At 43.8% G+C, this 24,967-nt stretch overlaps 1 protein-coding gene across 1 annotated transcript in view; it reads right to left on the bottom strand.

Moving 5' to 3' along the window:
* Nucleotides 1-24,967, bottom strand: part of SDCBP (syndecan binding protein) — a 51,854-nt gene that overhangs the window by 1,641 nt on the left and 25,246 nt on the right. Inside the window, exons 2-8 of the mRNA XM_069731379.1 lie at nt 17,821-17,881; nt 16,052-16,136; nt 12,998-13,098; nt 9,715-9,876; nt 9,468-9,643; nt 8,408-8,579; nt 7,540-7,631 (exon numbers count right to left, since the gene is read on the bottom strand). Coding sequence (XP_069587480.1) covers nt 7,540-7,631; nt 8,408-8,579; nt 9,468-9,643; nt 9,715-9,876; nt 12,998-13,098; nt 16,052-16,136; nt 17,821-17,871 — 839 coding nt within the window. The 5' untranslated portion in view covers nt 17,872-17,881. The remainder of the gene's footprint in view (nt 1-7,539; nt 7,632-8,407; nt 8,580-9,467; nt 9,644-9,714; nt 9,877-12,997; nt 13,099-16,051; nt 16,137-17,820; nt 17,882-24,967) is intronic.

Raw genomic sequence — 24,967 nt, 5'->3', positions numbered from 1 at the left:
GTTGCCTGGTTGCTAAGGAATCCCCACATGTAATCAAGCTGGCTAACAGATGTAAATCATTCAGCTGCGATGAAAACTAAATCTCCGAGCACTAAAAAAATACTCTGAGGACACCTGAGCGTGCTCAGGAAATCTCGAGTAGCGAGTATATTCGCTCATCACTAATACCAAGTGATGGCCACCTGTTGAATAAAAGTGTTGAGAAGTTGTTGAATTTTGGAACTTAATATTTTTTATGCCAGTTTCTCCCAGCTCTGCCATGAGGGTAGAGGGAGACGTGACGCCATGGCTCATCTAACTGATGACAAGCTGTGGTACCATATGCAAGAAAATCTCCCTCCTGTCCCTGACTAAAGATTTCTAGAGTTACACACAGCACAAGCCAGACACTCGAGATTCAAGAAGAGACATCAATCTACTTGAAGCTTGAGCGTCTGACTTCACCATCAAGACCGGCGATAAAAATGAATGGTCTTGATGAACTGGAGCCTATGTGTACTGTGCAAAACTCTGAATAAAGATCCTGACCTCCATCTAGAAAGAACAGCCTGAAGCTGGATATCACTGAGGACTTTAGCTGAATTTATTTTTTGCTTTTCCATCTTCACACCAGTCACTTTCCACATTGAAATTTTCAGCAACAAGATGACATTTGTTGGAGATCTCATCCACTTTGCTGGTACTGTATAGTTGCAGATTTCCCACATATAAATGGTGCATGGCAAATCTGCAGCAAATACACCATGTCTGACAATACCCTAAACCCCAAGCTCTTTCTTATTTTAGTATGCCAATTTAGGGTTTATTAACAAATGACAAAAATGTGGTAGATTTATTTATTTATTTTTAACTCAAATAGATTTTTATTAAGAACATCACAGTATTCATATTACAGACATTTTTGATTTTCCCCATCATCAACCGTGGTAGATTCTTTGTAGAGGAAATCTGCTGTGTGTAACAGTATGGTGGGTGAGATTTTACAGAAAGTCATTTACACTTTTTTTTTTCTTCTTTTGGAGGGTTGCATCAGTACATGTAAAGAACATTCCTACAACTGTGAACATCTGGTTTTCTTTTTATTGTGAAGCAAACCACAATTAGGAAAAACAATAACTGAAAACGTCAATGTGCATAACTATTCACCCCCTAAAGTCAGCACTTTGTAGAGCCTCCTTTTGCAGCAATTACAACTGCAAGTTGCTTTGGATAGGTGTCTGCGCTTTCCACTGGGATTGTTGCCCATTCCTCAAGGCAAAACTACTCCAGCTCCTTCAAGTTAGATGGTTTTCTCTGGTGAACAGCAGTCTTCATTTCTGACCGCAGATTCTCAATTAGATTAAGGTCTGGGCTTTGATTAGACCACTCCAAAACACTTACGTATTTTTCGGATTATAAGAAGCACTTTTGTTCCCCCAAATTTTGCGGAAAAGTGGCTTTCTAGGAAAGTTCCCACGATCTATGAACATCCAGCAGAGGGCGCCTCACCGCAAATGAAGCCAAATATAGATCATTGACCTATTTTTAGCTTCATTCCCCGGGGTTTTGCAGCAAGGAGCAGCCTGCATTAGCGGAACTCCTTGCTGCAAAATGTTTTAACCCCTTCAGAAGGATTTACATCGTTGGACGTTACAGATCTGCGGAGGGTAAGTATATTGTTGGTTTATTATGTTTTTTTACTTACAGAACGAGGGTCTTCAGTGACTGGATTGGGCGTAGAATAAAATACTCCAACAACCATTGTTTTTATTTCATTAAAATAATTTTAAATAATGTGTTTGTGTTTTATTTAACCCTTTACTACAATTGGATTAATAATGGATAGGTGTCATAATTGACGCCTCTCCATTATTAATTAGGCTTAATGTCACCTTACAATAGCAAGGTGGCATTAACCCTTCATTACCCCATATCCCACCGCTACACGGGAATGGGAAGAGAGTGGCCAAGTGCCAGAATAGGCGCATCTTCCAGATGTGCCTTTTCTGGGGTGGCTGGGGGCAGGTGTTTTTAGCCGGGGGGGGGGGGGGGGGGGGGCAATAACCATGGACCCTCTCCAGGCTATTAATATCTGCCCTCAGTCACTGGCTTTACTACTCTGGCGGAGAAAATTGTGCGGGAGCCCACGCCAATTTTTTCCGCCACTTAACCCTTTATTTTAAGAGCTAGAACGGCCAAATTTTGCAGATACACACTACAGACATTAGTAGTGTGGAATCTGCAAAAAAAAATGGAGAGAAGACATGGTTTACTGTATGTAAACCATGTCTCAAATCATGTCGGGTTTTAGGAAGGAGAAAGAAAAAGCCGGTAATTGAATTACCGGCTTTCAAGCTGTATAGCGCTGGAATAAATATTTATATACATATATGTGTCTACTGAGATATATATATATATATATATATATATATATATTTTTTTTTTGGGACACATGGATCACTTCTATAGCGGTATGTTGGTTTTGCAAGCCTGCGAGAAAACCACGCAGTACGGATGCCATACGGATTACATACGGAGGATGCCATGCGCAAAAAACGCTGACACACCCTGCCTACGGAGGAGCTACGGACCACTATTTTCGGGACTTTTCAGCGTATTACGGCCGTAATATACGGACCGTATTTTCATACGCTGAGTGTGAAGCCGGCCTTAGATGGATTGGTCTGCAGGTGTCACATTGCGTTTGCAGAGCCCCTAATGTACCTAAACAGTAGAAACCCCCCACAAGTGACCCCATATTGGAAACTAGACCCCTCAATGAACTTATCTAGATTTGTTGTGATAACTTTCACTACAGTTTATAACGCAGAGCCGTGAAAATAAAAAATCTTTTTGTTTTCCCACAAAAATTATTTTTTAGCCCCCAGTTTTGTATTTTCCCAAGGGTAACAGGAGAAATTGGACCACAAAAGTTGTTGTCCTATTTGTCCTGAGTACGTTGATACCCCATATGTTGGGGTAAACCCCTGTTTGGGCACACGGGAGAGCTCGGAAGGGAAGGAGCACTGTTTTACTTTTTCAACGCAGAATTGGCTGGAATTGAGATCGGACGCCATGACATGTTTGGAGAGCCCCTGATGTGCCGAAACAGTGGAAACCCCCCAATTATAACTGAAACCCTAATCTAAACACACCCCTAACCCTAATTCCAACGGTAACCCTAACCACACCTCTAACCCTGACACACCCCTAACCCTAATCCCAACCGTAAATGTAATCTAAACCCAAACTTTAGCCCCAACCCGAACCCTAACTGTAGCCCCAACCCTAGCCCTAATGGGAAAATGGAAATAAATACTTTTTTTTATTTTTCCCTAACTAAGGGGGTGATGAAGGGGGGTTTGATTTACTTTTATAGCGAGTTTTTTAGCGGATTTTTATGATTGGCAGCCGTCACACACTGAAAGATGCTTTTTATTGCAAAAAATATTTTTTGCAATACCACATTTTGAGAGCTATAATTTTTCCATATTTTGGTCCACAGAGTCATGTGAGGTCTTGTTTTTTGCGGGACGAGTTGACGTTTTTCTTGAAAACATTTTCGGGCACGTGACATTTTTTGATCGCTTTTTATTCAGATTTTTGTGAGGAAGAATGACCAAAAACCAGCTATTCATGAATTTCTATTGAGGGAGGCGTTTATACCGTTCCGCGTTTGGTAAAATTGATGAAGCAGTTTTATTCTTCGGGTCAGTACGATTACAGCGACACCTCATTTATATCATTTTTTTATGTTTTGGCGCTTTTATACGATAAAAACTATTTTACAGAAAAAATAATTATTTTGGCATCGCTTTATTCTCAGGACTATAACTTTTTTATTTTTTTGCTGATGATGCTGTATGGCGGCTCGTTTTTTGTGGGACAAGATGACGTTTTCAGCGGTACCATGGTTATTTATATCTGTCTTTTTGATCGCGTGTTATTCCACTTTTTGTTCGGCGGTATGATAAAGCGTTGTTTTTTGCCTCTTTTTTTTCTTACGGTGTTTTCTGAAGGGGTTAACTAGTGGGACAGTTTTATAGGTCGGGTCGTTACGGACGCGGCGATACTAAATATATGTACTTTTATTGGGTTTTTTTTTTTATTTAGATGAAGAAATGTATTTATGGGAATAATTTTTTTTTTTCATTATTTTGGAAAAATTTTTTTTTTTTTTTACACATTTGGAAAAAAATTTTTTTTTTTACTTTACTTTGTCCCAGGGGGGGACATCACAGATCAGTGATCTGACAGTTTGCACAGCACTCTGTCAGATCACTGATCTGACTTACAGTGCTGCAGGCTTCACAGTGCCTGCTCTGAGCAGGCGCTGTGAAGCCACCTCCCTCCCTGCAGGACCCGGATCCGCGGCCATCTTGGATCCGGGGCTAGAGCAGGGAGGGAGGTAAGACCCCCGCAGCAATGCGATCACATCGCGTTGCTGGGGGGGCTCAGGGAAGCCCGCAGGGAGCCCCCTCCCTGCGCGGTGCTTCCCTGCACATCGATCATGTTTGATCGCGGTGTGCCAGGGGTTAATGTGCCGGGGGCGGTCCGTGACCACTCCTGGCACATAGTGCCGGATGTCAGCTGCGATAAGCAGCTGACACCCGGCCGCGATCGGCGGCGCTCCCCCCGTGAGCGCTGCCGATCGCTATGACGTACTATCCCGTCCAGGGTCAGATAAGCCCAGGGCACCTCGACGGGATAGTACGTCTAAGGTCACAGAGGGGTTAAACCTCCATCCCATTCTCAAATCACTGACAGCCTGAAACGGGTTTATCACAAGAATATATATCTCTGCATATTGCGCCATCCATCTTCACGTAAACGCAGATCATTTTCTCTGTCCCTGCTGCCGAACCATCATACCACCATCTACCCCGTTTTACTATGGAGATTGTGTTCTTGGGGTGATGAGCTGTGTTGGTTTGGCGCCAGACAGTTTACCTTGGTGGCCAAAAAGTTCTATTTTGGTCTCATCTGATCACAGCACCTTTCTCTGTACATTTGGAGACTCTCACATCTATTTTGGAAAACTTAAAATGAACCTTAGGCTGGGTTCCCATTGCGTTATGGGACCGCGTTTAACGGACAGCGTTGCACGGCGAAATTAACGCCGTGCAACGCGTCCATTAACGCACCCATTGAAGGCAATGGGAACGCGCTTCACTAGCGCGTGCCATGTTCGGCACGCGCTAGCGACGCGCCGGTGATTCCTGGCGCGCCGCGGACGCTGCTTGCAGCGTCCGAGGCGCGCCCGCGGTCCGTTCCCTGCTCTCGCAGATCGGGGATCTGCGAGAGCGGGGACGTTACCACGACCCCGACCGCAGCCCCATAGAAAACATTGCGTTAGCGCAATCCGCTAGCGCTAAACGGATTGCACTAACGCAATGTGACCCTAGCCTTACACACAAAAATTGTAAGTAAAGACTTTTTTTCTGCTCACTCTTCCATAAAGACCACTTCTATGGAGTGTATAGCTTATTGTGGTCGTATGGACAAGATACTCCAGTCTCTGCTTGGGAACTCTGCAGGTCTTTCAGGGTTACCTTTAGGTCCCTGTGCTGCCTGCTTGCCCCGGCTGAGTTTTGGTGGGCGGTCCTCTCTTGGCAGGTTTGTTGTGTTACCATGTTTTTTTCCATTTGATAATGGACTTGATGGTGTTCTGGGGATTCATTAGAGATTGGGATATTTTTTTTTTTTTTTTTAAATAACCCAACCCTGACACGTACTTCTCCACAACTTTGTCTCAGACTTGATTGGGAGATCTCCTTGGTCTTCATAGTGGTGTTTGGTTAGTGGTGCCTCTTAATGGTGTTGCAGCCTCTGTGGCCTTTCAGAAAAGGTAAAGTGTATATACTGACAGACCATGTGTCACTTAGATTGCACACAGGTGGACTTTTTTTTTTTTTTAAGGGGCTTCATAGCAAACAGGGTGAATACATATGCACATGCCAATGTTTAGCTATTTCAGCCCATAAATTTAAGCCTATATTTTTCTCACTTCACCAAATATGACAATTTAGTATTGATGCATCACCCACAAATCAAAATACAAAAATATTTAAATACTGGTTGTGATGTAACAAAATGGGTAAAATTCCAAAGGGTGTGGGGGTTGAGTACTTTTGCAAGCCACTGTATGCGCTGCAGAGAAAAATCCTAACTAAACTAAATGCAACATGTGGATTTGAAATTTTCAGCATGCCATTATAATGCAAAAGGAAGTGTAGGGCAAAGAAAGCCAGATCCACTGTGGTTTTTACAGCTGAGAAAATTTGGCAGTAGCTGCAGCCTAACAGAGGTGTTATGCTTTTAATGAGTTACTACCCAAAAATCCACAGTATAGGGAATAAATTGTTGATCACATAGGGACTGGCCAATGAATCCCCCCAGCACTCCTTACAGTGGGGTTTTGGAAGCCCTAAAATGGGACTCTACAGCCCAGTCCTAAATGGAGTGGTGGTACGCATGCCCGGCCAAAACTCCATTCAGGACAGGGCTGCAAAGCCCCTTACTTGGGGTTACAAAGACACTCAAAATTGCTGGAGTGGGATTCCAGCATTCAGACCTCCAGAGATCAGCAACTTAAAAGCGATTTCCAAAAAAAAAAAAAAAATCAAGTTGCAATAGTTTCACCATAATATAATTGGTTCTAGGACAAACTACTATGTGCTATTTTGGTTGTTTCATTATATTGCTGTATACTGTGCCATGACTAAGACCAATACAGACCATATATGGAACCATCAAGAAACAATAGGAAAACAGATGAAAGGCCACGTGGCCAGATCTATGGCACAACATTGAAGTAGGACACTCCTAAATGCAAATACACAAAAAATTGGAGTACTGAGTCCCAAAATTAATAAAAAGGTAAAAATGTATTTAACATATACTCATACAAAAAAAAATAACCTATATAATTTGGGGGATTTAACAGTACTAGAGACAAAGCAGCAAGATCAGGTAGAAAATGGCGCAAGTGTTCCAATTATAACGGGAAAATGTTCTGTATAATAAAGTGCTTAGTGCATATTTCCAAAGGGAGTAAGCATAGTGGATATCACTGCACCTCGAAGAAGCGAACGGGAAACGCGCGTCGGTGGCGGCGTGGTACGTGCTCTGCATTAACAGGACATGGGTAAAAATCTTTAGAGTGTTTGGGACTCTAGACCTAGGTCCTTTATACGCACTAAGGCAATGATATCCACTATGCTTACTCCCATTGGAAATATGCACTAAGCACTTTACTATATATTTGCCCGTTCTAATTGGAACACTTGCGCCACTTTCTACTTGATCTTGCTGCTTTATGTCTCTAGTACGGTTATATAATTTTTGGGATTTAGGTTAATGTTTTTTCGTACGAGTATATGTTAAATAAATTTATACCTTTTTATTCATTTCGGGACGTAGTACTCCAATTTTTTCTGTGTAGTTGCACCATGACTATGTAGCAGGGGCTCAAGTACACCCGGCATAGGACATTCCTGGGAAACCAGAAAGCTGAGCTTGATCTATGAATCATTTAGACATTTCAGGGGTCTCACTCACCTTTTCACCATGTGTTCAAAAATGTAAGATGGCATTACAGTCAGGGTAACCACGTTGGCAGAGCCAGCAAGCAGGTCAGCAACTTGGGAATCCTGCACAAAGACACTAACATTTTACTACACGGGAACAGACATTAAAGGCATTTTACTGTAGATAATGCAACAATAAGACAGATTATGCCATGTCCTAGAGATACAACCCTCAAAAAGGCCAACAGAACAAGGGCAGACAGTCAATGGATCAATATGTATTTTAATCAAATGATTTAATTTTAAACGTTTGAGGAAAAATGTAGGTTCATAGACCATGGTGCAGTGTCAGAGGCCGAGAGAAACAGTGGATGAGAAATGATGTACTACTCTTCAATCAGCCGGCAGATCCATGCCTCCACAATCCTTGTAACTGGACTACTAGCAACATTTTTATACCCTCATCCACCTGGGCACACGCTGCGTGCATCCCATGAGGTTCCTCACATTGTACAAGGACATCTGCCACTATCACTCAACACTTTTACCCCCATTAAACTATGAGAAAAAAAAAACAAGAGAGTGTTACATAAAGCAATTTACCAGTTCCCAGTTCTTCTGCAATGACATGTTGAAGGGTAGGGGGTCCTCCAGGGAAAGGATGGAAAAAAAAAAAAAAAGGCCCCAAAACAAGTTCATAACTTTAGGCTAAAGCCAGAACTAGGGTGCATTAATGACCTACATTCCTTGTCTCGTTATTTGGGCCAAGAAGGCAGCAGCACTCTGGTAAATTGAACAGAGGTTCTAGTTTTGTATGAAATTGTATTAAGCAGGGTCCAATCTATCAGAAGAAACGTGCTCCTACATACATGACATACCGCACAGGGAGCACAACGTACCTTTAGTCCGATGACATTCTGGCCGTTAATTTCGCACAGGTTGTGTTCAGTTAGAAGCCCATTTCTTGCAGCGGAGCTGTCTTTAACAATGGAAGATATTTTGCCATTTTTGAAAATGAAGCCAACGTGACCGCTGCTGTCTTTGTGCATTGTGATGGTGCGTTCAAAGGGCCTAAAACAGTTCAATGTGTGCAATTACGATTACTTGTTCCACCAACGAAAATCAAAAGACTAGATTTTATAAAATCCATTAATCAGACGTTAAAAAGAGGTTACGAGTTTGTCTTCCTAAAGCAGCGCCACCTCTCTGAGCCTCATTTGCGTGGGTGCAGATTCAACCTCAAATGCCGCTGCCATCGCCCCCAACCCCCGTCCCATACAAAAACGCTATAACATTGTAGAGTACTGAATAGTTTTAAGTCCCCTAACAATACTAAAAAAAAAAAAAAAAGTAGAGTGTCTCAAGTAGCTTTTACACAATTGTAAAAAAATATATAAAACTTGTAATTATCCAAACTGATAAAAATCTATAATCAAAAAGAGGAAATGCTGAAACAGGTGGGATGGGAACATGTCTGGCATCGAATTGTACCGACTTGCTTGGTTGGAAAATCCTGTTTCCTTAAAGTGTTATTAATGCCACCATCACTTATCTAAAGCCACAACTGCAGATAAAGCATTGTGGTGGGTATTTTTGTTTAGCATTGGTGGGTCAGGATGCCTTTTAATCAGATATAATTAGGCATTAACACCCCAACAGTTTTTCTAGCCATACCACAGGCATGATTTAAGTTCTGGCCTGACCGCGGATCAAAGACCCGAACGGTCTGCTTCATTCATCAGACGTCATGAGCTGTACATGCGAGCGTCACAGCTGAGGCCAGTAACTGTGCACTCACATGACAATTGTAGCCAAATGATCCAGTAATATGCTTGTCTGGAACCGACGTTCATTGAGGAATATGGTGCAAACATCAAATTGAATCCAAAACTAAAGTTTAAAATTAAGTCTTGTATGTCTCCTTCCTGTTGGGTTCTATTAGAGGATCATTGTACCCACCTGTCTCTCACCACCATATTTATTCGGTCTCCTGCAGCCTGCTTTAGGAATTTGTGAGACTTTTCAGAGCTCCAGCCGGCACAGTTTTCGCTATTGATCTGCAAAACTTGATCACCAAATTTGAGACCAGCTAAAGATGCTGGAGAGTTGGTTTGTACGAGCTGCACAAAAATACCCTGAAATAGAAAATACACTTATATAAGACCAAATCTGGTCTTAACCCTGCACTGACAGATCCAAAACTTACATTGTCAATGGACTTAAGGCGGAGACCAATCTTTCCATCCTGGTCTTTACACAAGATCAGCTCCCGAAGCCCCTGCTTTATCTCTGCTCTGCGGATTCCAACATCACTTCCGCTTACAGGAGCCACCATATTATTCACTGCTGATGGTCTTGCTACCTGCATCTGGAGAATTACAAAGAGGATATTATAAAGAAAATGTCTGAGGCGTATCAGAAGATCACTATTTGCATTAAACTTTCATCTAACGAAAGTTACTGCAAGTATGCAAATCTCAGGCTGGATGCAAAGTTTCCATGGAAATCTCACTAAACGGTTAGGTCAGGTTCAGTCCTACACAGCGCTCTCCAGTGAGAACTACATAGGGAATTCTGTTGGAATCAAAGAAAAATTGGCACAAGATGTTCTCTGAATGTCTCAAGAAAAAAAAAAAAAAAACCAAAACCATTGGCTTCATTTAAATAGATCTTGGTCGGTGCGAGTCCACAGAAACCTGGAATAGTGGATTGTACAAGTGTGAATGAAGGCTAAAGTCTATGTAACCCAACATCATCTGAATAGGTCTTACTTTCCCTAATGTAATTTACACAGTACAAACTAGTGGAGTACCGTGATATTTTAGGCATTTCTTGATCATAACTCACTTTTGTAAGATTGCAGAATACCCACTTAAGGTCTCCTTTATACATCAGCGTGTCCGGTAAGAGTGGTGACAGTTTTAACATGTATCAGAGACACTTACACACATAGACCTATTCAAGTGAATGGGTCTGTGCACATGTCAGTTTGTGTCCACGGACCGGGTGTCTGGGCAAAATACGTTGACATGTCCATATACATACATACATACATACATACATACATATATACACACAGCAGCATGAGCCACAAAACATCCCACACAAGCACACGGATGAAACACAGGGATGTTACCAGTGTGATACGTACCATCGCCTGAGAAGTAGCGGTACAGTTAGTGCTGTTCCCCGGTGCCAGGTGCTAAAGACAGCTCTCATTCTCCCCTGCTCTGCTGGCGATCCGTGCAAGCACGGGAGAATGTTGAGAATTCTATTCAACTGATAACAGCGAGAGCAGGTGGCAGCTGATGGGACTATTCTCACATCCGTCTACCCCTGCCTCTAATAACAGTGAGAACAGGTAGAGGCTGTTGGGAGAATGCATCAGCAGCTGCCTGCACTATAACTAAAATAAAACCGGAGTGGGTTTCCCTGTATTTTTGATAACCAGCCAGGCAAACCTCAAAAGCTGTGGGCTGTCAGTTTCAGCAAAGCTGGTTATCAAGAACAGAGGTTCTGGTTTTATTTTTGTTTTAAGTTATTTAAATAAATAATTTTAAAAAGCAACAACCAGCCAAGCTAAAGCAGATTGCTAGGGGCCGATATTCTCAGGTTGGCAAGGGGGACATGGATATTGGCCCCTCAACCTAAAAATAGCTGCCCAGAGAAGGCACATCAATTAGAGGCACCAATTCTGGAGCTTTGCTGGTTCTTACCACTTTCCATCCCTACAGGACAATATTTGTGGGGTTGAGGTCATCTTTGCATTGTCTGGTGACATCAAGTCCATGACTTAGTAATGGAGAGGCATCTATAGGACACCTATCCATTACTAATCTTATAGTTGTATTGTGAATAAAGACACAGCAAGTATAAAGTCTTATTTGAAATCAATTTGACATCATCAAGGTTATAGCAGGTCACTGAGGCTGCATTCCCAGCTGGGCTAAACTGTGGTAGCCTCAGCATCGTGAGAAAAAGTCACAGAGTTCACCGCAATTCAGCTCGGTGAGTTCACCACTACTCACTGATGCTGCGCTCGCAGCAGCTCATTCATCAGTGGTTCTCAGCCAGGACAGTTGCATCTTGGCACCGTCCAGGTTGAAAACTATTTATCCCCAGACATGGATTAAAGCGTCAGACAGGTGTAGGATATGGTTATTCTTTTATTTTATTACAGGAGACGAGGGATTCAATAGAATGGGTATTACGTGAGTATAACCGATTATTAACTTTAAATAAAAATGGAAAAAAGTATGTTTTAATTTCAAATAAAACACTTTATTCTTGCTGTGTATTTACAATACAACTATAGGATTAGTAATAGATAGGTGTCTTATAGACGCCTACCCATTACCAAGCCGTGGGCTTGATGTCACCAGGCAATACACAGGTGACATCTACCCCACTTGCCACCTCTACAGGGCAAGTGGGAAGAGCTGGGCAAAGTGCCAGAATTGGTGCATCTAACAGATTTGTCTTTTCTGGGCTGCTATTTTTAGGTTGGGTGGGGAAAATATCCATGGCCCCTTAACAGCCCCCAGCTGTCAGCTTTAGAAAGACTAGTTGACAAAAACTTGGGAGGTGGAGGGACCCCATGCAATATTTTTAAATTTTTTATTTAAATAATTTTAAAATACAGCATGGGGACCCCTCTATTCTTGATAACCAGCCTTGCTGAAGATGAGAGTTGCAACCCGCAGCTGTTAGTTTTGCCTGGCTGGTAATCAAAAATACAGGAAACCCAAGCCGGATTTTTAATTAATTTATTGAGCAGGCGACAGCTGATGAATACTGCCTTCAGCCGCAGACTGCTTGCACTGTTATTAGCGGCAGCAGGTGTTGGCTAGTGAGTAACTGTCCCATCAGCCACCACTTGCTCTCGCTGTTATCAGTGGAATATAACTCAACATTCTCCCCTACTCATGCTGATCGCCGGCAGGGGAGAATGATGAGCATAGGCAACTGTACGCCACTTCCCACAGCTGTCACACATAGTACACACACAGACACTTGAAAACCAAAAGTCCCAGAAATGTCAAGATGTGTGAATCCGGCCTAATTCAGATTTGCTGCTGAAACATCAGATAGATCTAATACTTTGGATGCAGAAGTATTTGAGTGAAATTCAAAAGCATTTTCTACCAAAGAGAAGTACTATTTAATCACAGAATAGGTGAGAAATATCCAACAACAGTTAACCCCATTGCAGCAACTTTCATTATTCAGAACAAGGGTTGGTGTTCATCCTCACTGCAGTCAGAATTGATCAGGGAAGCCCGCTACAGTTCTATGCATGGTCTATAGCCGGCTTACCTGTCTTTTTGTTTTTATTATAAGAAAGGAAGCAACAAGTGCCCAGAAACCTGGTGTATTGCTCATGTATTATTTATGTGCAAACCCAAAGGAGGCCATTTGGTTTATAGTTACATGTTACACATCACTAAAGGAAGCTGTACAATCAGATCACTATGCTGCAATGTACTCACCCCAGCCGAGGGCACCATAGACATGTTCTTGTGTATTTCATCTTCACTCAGGTTTAATCCCATGTATTGAGAAAGCTCTGGGTACAGTTTTGGGTACAATCCTAGACAAGGCAAGGAATATTAACCTTCTCTGCAATAGCTCAACATTTTCATATATACATAGCAACTGGATAGAGAGATATATATATATATATATATATATATATATATATATATATATATATATATATATATATATATATATATATATATATATATATATACACATACACACACACACAGAGCAAAAGTTTGGACACACCCCCTCTTAAAGATTTTTCTGTTTTTTCATGACTATGAAAATTGTACATTCACACTGAAGGCATCAAAACTATGAAATAACACATGTGGAATTATATACTTAACAAAAAAGTGTGAAGCAACTGAAAATGTGTCTTATATTTTAGGTTTTTCAAAGTAGCTAGCTTTTGCTTTGATGACTGTTTTGCACACTCTTGGCATTCTCTTGATGAGCTTCAACAGGTAGTTACCGGAAATGGTCTTCCAACAATCTTGAAGGAGTTCCCAGAGATGCTTAGCACTTGTTGGTTCTTTTGCCTTCACTCTGCGGTCCAGCTCACCCCAAACCATCTCGATTGGGTTCAGGTCTGGTAACTCTGGAGGCCAGGTCATCTGGCGTAGCACCCTATCACTCTCCTTCTTGGTCAAATAGCCCTTACACAGCCTGGAAGTGTGTTTGGGGTCATTGTCCTGTTGAAAAATAAATGATGGTCCAACTAAACGCAAACCGGATGGAATAGCATGCCGCTGCAAGATGCTGTGGTAGCCATGCTGGTTCAGTATGCCTTCAATTTTGAATAAATCCCCAACAGTGTCACCAGCAAAGCACCCCCACACCATCACACCTCTTCCTCCATGCTTCACAGTGGGAACCAGGCATGTAGAGTCCATCCGTTCACCTTTTCTGCGTCGCACAAAGACAAGGTGGTTGGAACCAAAGATCTCAAATTTGGACTCATGAAACCAAAGCACAGATTTCCACTGGTCTAATGTCCATTCTTTGTGTTCTTTAGCCCAAACAAGTCTCTTCTGCTTGTTGCCCGTCCTTCGCAGTGGTTTCCTAGCAGCTATTTTACCATGAAGGCCTGCTGCACAAAGTCTCCTCTTAAAGGGAACCGGTCACCCCCAAAATCGAAGGCGAGCTAAGCCCACCAGCATCAGGGGCTTATCTACAGCATTCTGGAATGCTCCCATCTTCTTACGATGACGTCCTCCTCTTGTCTTCACGCTGCGGTTCCGGCTCCAGCGTACTTTGTCTGCCCTGTTGAGGACAGAGCAAAGTACTGCAGTGCGCAGGCTCCAGGCCTCTCTGACCTTTCCCGGCGCCTGCGCACTGCAGTACTTTGCTCTGTCCTCAACAGGGCGGACAAAGTACGTCTGTGCCGGAGCCGCAGCGTGAAGACAAGAAGAGGATGTCCTCGTAAGAAGATGGGAGGCGCTGGACCGGACCGGACACCCATCGGACCGGACTGCAGCGGGAACGCCCCTGGTTGAGTATAATCTAACCTCTTTTTCTCATCTTTCAGGATACATCGGGGGCTGTAGATATGCCCCTTATGCCGGTGGGCTTAGCTCACCTTTGATTTTGGGGGTGACGGGTTCCCTTTAACAGTTGTTAAGGGATGTGTCTGCTGCAAGAACTCTGTGTGGTATTGACCTGGTCTCTAATCTGAGCTGCTGTTAACCTGCGATTTCTGAGGCTGGTGACCCAGATAAACTTATCCTCAGAAGCAGAGGTGACTCTTGGTCTTCCTTTCCTGGGGCGGTCCTCATGTGAGCCAGTTTCTTTGTAGCGCTTGATGGTTTTTGCCACTGTACTTGGGGACACTTCAAAGTTTTCCCAAAATTTCAGACTGACTGGCCTTCATTTCTTAAAGTAATAATGGCTACTTGTTTTTCTTTACTTAGAATTTGTATTATGGCAAGAAAAACATTCTAACAGTCTATTCAGTAGGAATATCAGCTGTGTATCCACCAGACTTCTACACAACACAACTGATGGTCTCAACCCCATTTATAAGGCAAGAAATCGCACTTATTAAACCTGACACAGCACACTTGTGAAGTGAAAACCATTCCCGGTGACTACCTCTTGAAGCTCATCAAGAGAATGTCAAGAGTGTGCAAAGCACTCATCAAATCAAAAAGGTGGTTATTTTGAAGAACCTAGAATATAAGACATAACAAAAAAGTGTGAAACAACTGAAATTAAGTATATAATTCCACATGTGTTAATTCATAGTTTTGATGCCTTCAGTGTGGCTGTACAATTTTAATTGTCATGAAAATACAGAAAAATCTTTAAATGAGAAGGTGTGTCCAAACTTGTGGTCTGTACTGATGGATATATATTTACCTCCCTGTTCAGTATTGTGCCTCTGCTCTGAACCCTGTGTACTGCACCAATCTCATGACAAAGAATAGCTCCTGACTGGTTGCAGTGGTCAAGAGACATTGCTTATGTTATAAAACCAGCAGGGAGGGAACACGCTGTTTAGAGTGGTGCCAATCCAGAAAGTATGTTTATTTTGCATCGCACTGGAGCAATTAATAAGGTGTCAGCCAGTATTGGACAACTCTTAAGAAGCCGTCACAAATAGAAGTTGTCATGTGGAGACAATCCTATCCAAGATACCACTATTTCTTTTTAATCCTGGTTGATGCGCATTCACAGACCCAGGGTGCACAGCAGCTGTCCGACCATGTAGAATGACTCCGCTAGTCATGCCCGCATGTAAGTTAAGTCCCCCCGGACACATTATGGCGCTTACAGGACGACCCCTGCACCAGGGAGTGAGATGCCAAAATCGACTGGCCAGGCTCAGTTAAATCTTCATACAGTACCACTGATCCAAACAACGGGTCCCCTATCTAAGACCTTCTGGGTGTGGAGCAGATCACTATGTAACATGGGTACCTGACCTCTACCTAAGGTGTCTAAATGGAGAGAAGTAATTCAAGCAAACGCAATGAATTCTGCAGCTGTGATAGTACCTCCATACTGAGAGGCAGATGACGGTGCTGCAGCCTCCGATAATATTGCTGGCGTCGCTGGATTTGTTGCAAACGCTGTCTGTGCCTGCGAAATAAGAAATACATATTGTAATAAACCATTCTAGTTATTGTCTACGAGCTTCATCTGATGCGGTTCTGCAAGATTTCGACAATACAACCAATGAGGTACATCCTTACGTCCTCTCATAACTTGACGTTTTATTGGATTTAGATTTCACAAAACCAAACCTTTTAGCATCACCCAGAATAGCGCAAGGAAACACAGAAATTGCATGCCTCAGAAATGCATCTCTACACCTTCTGAGTTGGGGAGGGAAACATTTCCAGCTCATCAGCAATGGGAAATAAATGGAGACAAGTCAGCGGTGGAGCTAAAAACAGTCAATGGCCATTTATCTCTGGTAGGAGGAATACAGCTCCTCAGACAATGTCATACATTACTAATGTAAAACTAATCCATCCATTAAGAGTTAAAAAGGGTACTATAAACTATACTAATGGTCCACTTTACCAGTCCGAGGGGGATAGCTGGCATACAAATATTCCCGTATTCAGAAGGACACAAATTATTCAGCCAGAACTTGGCTCCCGTCCACTGCTCTCTATTATCTCCTTCCAGCACAGAAAGTCCGGCCTTTACATGGCTCCTCATCTCAATGAAAAATCTTTAGTAATCCACTGTCCAGAGAAAGCGTTCCCAGCAGAACGATCCAGACAAGGTTTTATCTGTTATCACAAACATCAGCTGTGAATTACACTAGGTCAGTGCAGAAAGTGTATTGGCCATGTAAAAGACAAGGAACCCAGCACATTAGCACTTTATAGGGTCACTATAGTCAGAGACTAACCTTAGGGTACTGTCACACTAAGCGACGCTGCAGCGATACCGACAACGATGTCGATCGCTGCAGCGTCGCTGTTTGGTCGCTGGAGAGCTGTCACACAGACAGCTCTCCAGCGACCAACGATCCCGAGGTCCCCGGTAACCAGGGTAAACATCGGGTTACTAAGCGCAGGGCCGCGCTTAGTAACCCGATGTTTACCCTGGTTACCAGCGTAAACGTTAAAAAAAAAAAAAACACTACATACTTACCTTCAGCTGTCTGTCCTCCGGCGCTCTGCTTTCCTCTGCACTGTCAGCGCCGGTCAGCCGGAAAGCAGAGCGGTGACGTCACCGCTCTGCTTTCCGGCTGGCCGGCGCTGACACAGGATGCAGGAGGAGTGCAGAGAAGCACAGCGCCGGGGACAGACAGCTGAAGGTAAGTATGTAGTGTTTGTTTTTTTAACGTTTACGCTGGTAACCAGGGTAAACATCGGGTTACTAAGCGCGGCCCTGCGCTTAGTAACCCGATGTTTACCCTGGTTACAAGTGAAGACATCGCTGAATCGGCGTCACACACGCCGATTCAGCGATGTCAGCGGGAGATCCAGCGACGAAAGAAAGTTTCAAACGATTTGCTACGACGTACGATTCTCAGCGGGGTCCCTGATCGCAGTAGCGTGTCAGACACAGCGAGATCGTAACGATATCGCTGGAACGTCACGGATCGTGCCGTCCTAGCGATCAAAGTGCCACTGTGTGACGGTACCCTTAGCCATACAGTACTCATGCTTCACAGAAATCCCCTGCACGTGTATGGAGGTCTCCTTAGCGAAGATGAACCTGGGCTCAAGTCTGAGATAAGGGATGAACCCCTCTCATTAAGGATAGGTCACACAAGGCCGGTTAAAAGCTGAATGTTACCTACCTGAATGACCTTGTCGACCTTAAGATCCTCAAGTGATGGATACAAAGACATTGTGATCCTCCTATTAAGAAAGCAGAAAAAAAAGCCATTACTACAAGTAGAATAACAACAAGTACACAATCCAAAAACACAATTTAGGGTAAAACACAATTAAATCCTCTGCAGTGTGTCCAAAAAGCACTCAGGAGTTGTCCCACAGAACCAATTCCACCCATCTGCTCCACTGGGGCAATGGACAATGGAGTCTGTGGTTCTCTCTCTCTCTCTCTCTCTCTCTCTCTCTCTCAAGTCATACAACTTTTGTGCTGCTGTGCAGAATCCTTCACAAGCCGATAGATCCTTGGGATGAAATCAAAGCCTTTCTAACTAAGGCCCAATGAACTTCACATGAAGCCCATTAGGACTGTACATAATGGAGATGTAATACAGCTGTGTGCATGAGGCTTCAGGGGGTAGCCCAGTCAGAAGATATTACCTACAGATCATCTATAATAGATCTCTGGGGGTCACAATCCCTCACCAGTTAGTAGCTGTATTGAATAGGATGTGCTCTGCGGCACCCAGCAGTGGCCACTGCACATCGAATAAAGCTGCACAGCGCAGATCAGAACAAGGATTACATCCAGCTGATCATGGTGGTGCCGGGTGTTGGACGGTCGGACCCCCACCGACCTGATGCCGATGACATATCCCAAGTATTAGTTATCAATATCTTCTGGCAAAGAATCAATTTAAGCTTGCCAGACACAAAATACAGACTTCAGTCGCACATTTGTACAGCCAATAACGCTCTCCCTGACCCCTCTCCCCCATCCCCACGTTAAATGGGGAGAGAAGCGGAAGCAGCTGGGCAGCGGCTTATCTTAAAAGAAGAACAACCATTGGAAGTTCAACTTCCCGATCCTTCTCTCTCCCCCAACATCATCTGCCAGGAAGCCCCCCAAACTAGTGATGAGTGAACGTGCCCGGATAACATCTTATCCAAGCATGCTCGGGTGCTATCTGAGCGTGCTCGTATATTATGTGAGGACTGCCTAACCAACAGGCAATCCCCACATGTAGAGTCTAACAGCTGCAATTCATGTAGCCGCATGGACTGACATAAAATACAAGCACATCCAGATGCTCGAATAAGACATTATCTGAACACATCCGCTCATCACGATCCGAAAGACATCAAATGGAAAACCGGTCCCCATGAAACCGATGTATATAGAGGCTTTTAGATTGAGTGGTAAATAAGCTGTAAATACGGAATAATCAGGTAATTCTTGAAATCGCAGGTTTGGGAATTTATTTGGTTGTTAGACCAATGACCACATCAACAAGGACTCACATGATGGAGTTTTGTTCCTGAAGACCTAGGGTATGTTCCCACTGTCAGGAATGGCTCAGTACTTGCTCAGCTTTTGACGCAGGTAAAGTCTGCATCTGAGGTCACTGGCAGGTCATCTCCTTTTTTTACATGTGTTTTGAAGCGTTTTTTCCGCATGCATTTTTTTCTATCACTTGAAATAAAGCGAATTGAAAGTTAGCTTTTGGGAAGGGGAAAAAAAAAAAGCGATTTCCTTTTTGCAACTATATTGGGGTATGTTCCCACGGTCAGTAAATGCTGTGGGTTGGACGCGGAGTGCATCTGCAGCGTCCAACCCACAGCGGCCACATGTTACGGTATAGTGGATGGGATTTCAAGAAGTCCCATGCCCACTATGCGTGCACCGACACCCGCGGAGATGGACATGTGGAGCTTCTTTCCAAACCGCAGCATGTCTATTTATGTAGTGGAGACGCTCAGTCTATGCTGCATAAATTACCCATTCACTATCATTAGATGCGGTAAAAACGCATTATCTTCCTAATCACATGCATATTAAGTGCGGGGACGCAGCTTACTACGCATGTGAACTAATTTACATAATAGAGAATCTTGTGACACAGCTGGACATACACAACACATGAAGTGGAGAAAAGCACGGAGTCCCCCTATATTTTTTAACCAGCCAGAGTAAAGTAGACTACTGGGACTGGTATTTCAGGCTGGTAAGGATCCAATATCCATGAACCTTACCAGCCTAATACCAGGCCGCAGCAGTCCGCTTACCTTGGATGGTTCAAAAAAAAAAAAATAGTGGGATCCCTTCCCCCAAAAAAATAGAGCGGGGGTCACCCTATATTTGTTAGCCAGACAAGGAAAAAGCAGACAGCTGCGGCCCGGTATTCTCAGGCTGGCGAGGCACATGGATTCTGACCCTCACCAGCCTAAAAATAGAAGTCCGCAGCCAACCCATAATTGGCACATCCAAAGATGGGCTAATTGTGGCACTCTACCCAGCTCTTCCCTCTTGCCCTGAAGCGGTGCAAAGCTGGGTAATATTTGTGGAGTTGATGTCACCTTTGTATTGTCCGGTGACATCAAGCCCACGTCTTAGTAATGGAGAGGTGTCTATAAAACACCTTTCCATTATTAATCCTATAGTTATAATGTAAATAAAGACACAGCCAGAATAAAGTATTTTCATTGAAATAATCACACAGACTCCTTTAATATTCTAAATTAAACCATACTTACTGCAACGCCTAATTCCCCGAAGCCCTCAATCTCCAGTAAAAAAAGTAAAATAAAAAAAAGCAACAGTAAACCATACCTGTCCGCTGAGAAGATAATCCATAATGTCCCATGACGAGTCCAGCTCTGCTACATCTGGATATCAGGCTGAAGGGTGGCATTATGCCATAATCCAGCCTGACATCCAGACACAGCAGAGATTGTAGATGACCACCAGAGATAACTTGGTCTCCAGCGGTCACCTGCACAGCAGTTATCACGATCAGCTGATCGTGAGAACTTGGCAAGTGACCGGATATAACCACGGCAGTCATGTGCACGGCAGTTCTCGCGGTCAGCTGAGCTCATTGAGAAAACTGCAGTGGACACGAACTTCCGGCTGTGGCACAAGGTAAGACATTATTTAAATTAGCTAACATGCGTAGTAAGCTGCGTTCCCACATTTAATACCGATGTGACTATAAAGATAATGCGGTTTTATCCAATGATAGTGAATGTGAAATTTACGCTGCGGAGACTGAGCGTCTCCGCATTGTAAATAGACATGCTGCGGTCTGGAAAGACGCGCCACATGTCCGTTTATGCAGGGATGCCGGGGCATCTCTGAGCAAATAGTGGAGATGGGATTCCAAGAAAGCATTAAGCTACTTACTGGTAGCGGCGTTTCTCGGAGGCCCATGACAGCACGACAGAGAGAGGGGATCCGCCCATTAGGAACAGGAAACCTACAGATACAAAAGGGCGGTACCTCTCCCTTGCCTCAGTTGTATTTCAGAGTCTTGAGAGGACTACCGCGGTTAGTGGCACAAAAAATATACACTACATACAATTATATACAGATTATATACAAATTTCCAGCTATATATTTGGAACTGGTATCCTGAGTGAGATATATACATCTATAGGAAGTGCAACCCCCAGTGAATAGGGAGGGAACTAAGGGTGCTGTCAATGGCCTCCGAGAAACGCCGCTACCAGTAAGTAGCTTAATGCTTTACTCGGACTCCCATGACAGCACGACAGAGAGAATTACAGAGATGTAAGGTACCTTAGGGAGGGACTATGGCCTGTAGCACCCTTAACCCGAATGTGAGATCAGAGGAAGCCCCCAAATCCAACCTATAGTGCTTAAAGAAGGTGGACGGGGATGACCATGTGGCCGCCTTACATATCTGGTCGATTGATACTCCAGATTTTTCCGCCCAGGATGTAGCCATGGCCCTGGTGGAATGCGCCCTCAGATTCTGCGGAGCCGGACCCCCACCTGCAGTATAAGCCAAAGAGATAGCCTCCCTAATCCACTTTGCTAATGTGTATTTTGATACCCTAAGGGTACCGTCACACTATACGATTTACCTACGATCACGACCAGCGATATGACCTGGCCGTGATCGTAGGTAAATCGTAGTGTGGTCGCTGGGGAGCTGTCACACAGCCAGCTCTCCAGCGACCAACGATGCCGAGGTCCCCAGGTAACCAGGGTAAACATCGGGTAACTAAGCGCAGGACCGCGCTTAGTTACCCGATGTTTACCCTGGTTACAAGCGTTAAACTAAAAAAAAACAAACAGCACATACTTACATTCTGGTGTCCGTCAGGTCCCTTGCAGTCTCTGCTTCCTGCACTCACTGACTGCCGGCCGTAAAGTGAAAGTGAAAGCACAGCCGCTGTGCTCTGCTTTCACTTTACAGCCGGCAGTCACAGTGCGAGAAGCAGAGACGGCAAGGGACCTGACGGACACCAGAATGTAAGTATGTGCTGTTTGTTTTTTTTTAGTTTAACGCTTGTAACCAGGGTAAACATCGGGTAACTAAGCGCGGTCCTGCGCTTAGTTACCCGATGTTTACCCTGGTTACAAGCGAACGCATCGCTGGATCGCATCGCTAGATCGCTAGATCGGTGTCACACACACCGATCTAGCGATGACAGCGGGAGATCCAGCGATGAAAGAAAGTTCCATACGATCTGCTACGACGTACGATTCTCAGCAGGATCCCTGATCGCTGCTGCGTGTCAGACACAGCGATATCGTAACGATATCGCTGGAACGTCACGAATCGTACCGTCGTAGCGATCGAAATGTTATAGTGTGACGGTACCCTAAGTCCCTTTCTAGGATTTTGGAAAGATAAAAATAATGCATCATCTTTCTTCCATGTGTCGGTAACCGAGATGTATTCTAGCAGGCATCTCCTAACGTCTAATGTATGGAGTAGTTCTTCCTTAGGGTTAGCAGGATTAGGGAGGAAGGATGGTAAGATTATCTCTTGTGACCTGTGAAACCGTGATGATACTTTTGGTAAATAGGCTGGGTCCGGTCTGAGGATTACTCTGTCTGGTAGAAACTCTGTATAAGGGGATACCCTGGAGAGAGCTTGTATGTCTCCTACTCTACGGGCAGATGTAATTGCTACCAGAAATGCTGTCTTAAGGGATAGTGCCTTAATTGAAGCCGTTTGCAAAGGTTCAAATGGCTCTTTAGTCAATGCTGATAGGACTAAGTTGAGATCCCAAGGCATAGATCTATCTTTCTGAATGGGTCTAGATCTACTGGATGCCTTAATGAACCTTGAGATCCAGTAATTATTGGCAATGTTACAGGAGAATAGAGCCCCTAGGGCCGAGACCTGTACCTTTAGAGTACTAGTGGATAGACCTAGTTCTAAGCCTTTTTGCAGGAATTCTAAAATTTGTTTTACAGGTATTCCTTCTTCTAAATTGAAATCAGAAGAGGCCAGAAACTTTCGCCAGGTTCTAGCGTAGATTGTTGTGGTTATCTGCTTCCTACTTTTCATAAGGGTTTCAATCAAACTCGGGGAGAACCCTTTGTTTTTCAGTAACGCCCTTTCAAAATCCATGCCGTTAAATGAAGGTTCTTTACTTGCGGATGACTGATCGGCCCCTGGTAGAGCAAATCCGGAATCTCTGGAAGTACCCAGGGATCCTCCACTGACATGATCCTGAGCCAAGTGAACCAGGCCCTTCTGTGCCAGAATGGGGCAATCAATATAACCCTGGCTCGATCCTCCCTTATCTTCCTGACTACCAAGGGTAATAGGCCTAGTGGAGGAAATGCGTATGCCAGCTGAAAATCCCAATTGACCAGAAAAGCGTCTACGGCTAGAGGATTTTCCCTGGGACTTAGGGAACAGAATTTTGTTGTCTTCCGGTTGTCCCTGGTAGCAAATAGATCTACATCTGGATGTCCCCATTTGTGGACAATCTGATCGAACACGCAATTGTTTAGGGACCACTCCCCTTGTCTCAAGGTGTTGCGGCTTAGAAAGTCCGCTTTGACGTTTTCCTTTCCTCTTATGTGCAGTGCGGATAGGGATAAAAAGTGATTCTCTGCTGTCTGGAACAGACGATCCGCCACTCTCATCAGTGACTCGGAATGAGTTCCACCCTGATGATTTATGTACGCGACCGTCACCCGGTTGTCCGAAAGGATCTTGACATGATGACCCTGCAGATATGAGAGGAATTTTTTTACTGAAAGCTCTACTGCCATTAATTCTTTCTGGTTGGAGGAGGCTGATATTAGGGAAGGGGGCCATAGACCCTGAACCATCATGTCATCCATGTGTGCTCCCCAACCCGCAGGGCTAGCATCAGTAGTTACCACACGTGTTACCTGACACATCCAGGGAACCCCCGCCGATAAGTTTTCACTGACTAGCCACCACCTAAGAGATGAGAGTGCTTTTGGACCTAAAGTAACCTGACTCTGCAGGGACCCCTGTAAGATTTTGTCATTAACCAGCACCTCAGCTTGTAATGGTCTGGTGTGGAATTGGGCCCAACGGACAGCGGGAATGCAGGAAGTTAAGGAACCCAATAGAGACATAGCCTGTCTAAGGGTCATGGATGGTTTGTCAATTGCCTTAGACACCTGTTGCTGAATATGTAAAGATTTGTCGAGTGAAAGACAACATTGTTGTGTTTCTGAGTTTAATGATAGTCCTAAGAATCTTTGTATTTTTTGAGGCTGTAAACGGGATTTCTCATAATTTATGATCCACCCCAGACGCTCCAGTCTGGATGTGGCTGTTTCTAGCTGGGACAGGCAATGGTCTGCTGAGCTCCCTACTATAAGGAAGTCATCCAAGTAGGGAATGATCAGGATGTCGGCCTCTCGCAAGTGCGCCATAACCTCAGCCACTAGCTTTGTGAACACTGTAGGAGCTGCTGATAAGCCAAAGGGGAGCGCTCTGAACTGGAAATGGTGAATGCTACCCTCCATTGACACCGCTACTCTCAGGAATTTTTGGAAATCTTCATGTATTGGAACATGATAGTATGCATCTTTAAGATCTACAACTACCATAAAACAGTGATTAAACAATATCTTTATTGCTGAATTAACAGTTTCCATTTTGAAGGATTCATTAACCAGGAATTCATTAACCCTTATCCGGCTGAATAGGTACAATTGTAACTATTCCGTTTTAAAATTGCAATAACTTTTTTTTGAAAAGACGTAGAGGGCTGAAATTTCGTGACATCTCTACATTTTTGGTCCAGAATATATTGGCCAAATTTCAATAAAATATCTCCACCCGCTTCCGAGATAAGGGGTCG

The sequence above is a fragment of the Ranitomeya imitator genome, chromosome 6, assembly GCF_032444005.1.
Source record: "Ranitomeya imitator isolate aRanImi1 chromosome 6, aRanImi1.pri, whole genome shotgun sequence".
In the NCBI taxonomy this organism is placed as follows: domain Eukaryota; kingdom Metazoa; phylum Chordata; class Amphibia; order Anura; family Dendrobatidae; genus Ranitomeya; species Ranitomeya imitator.
This window is presented reverse-complemented; position numbering and strand designations above follow the sequence as displayed.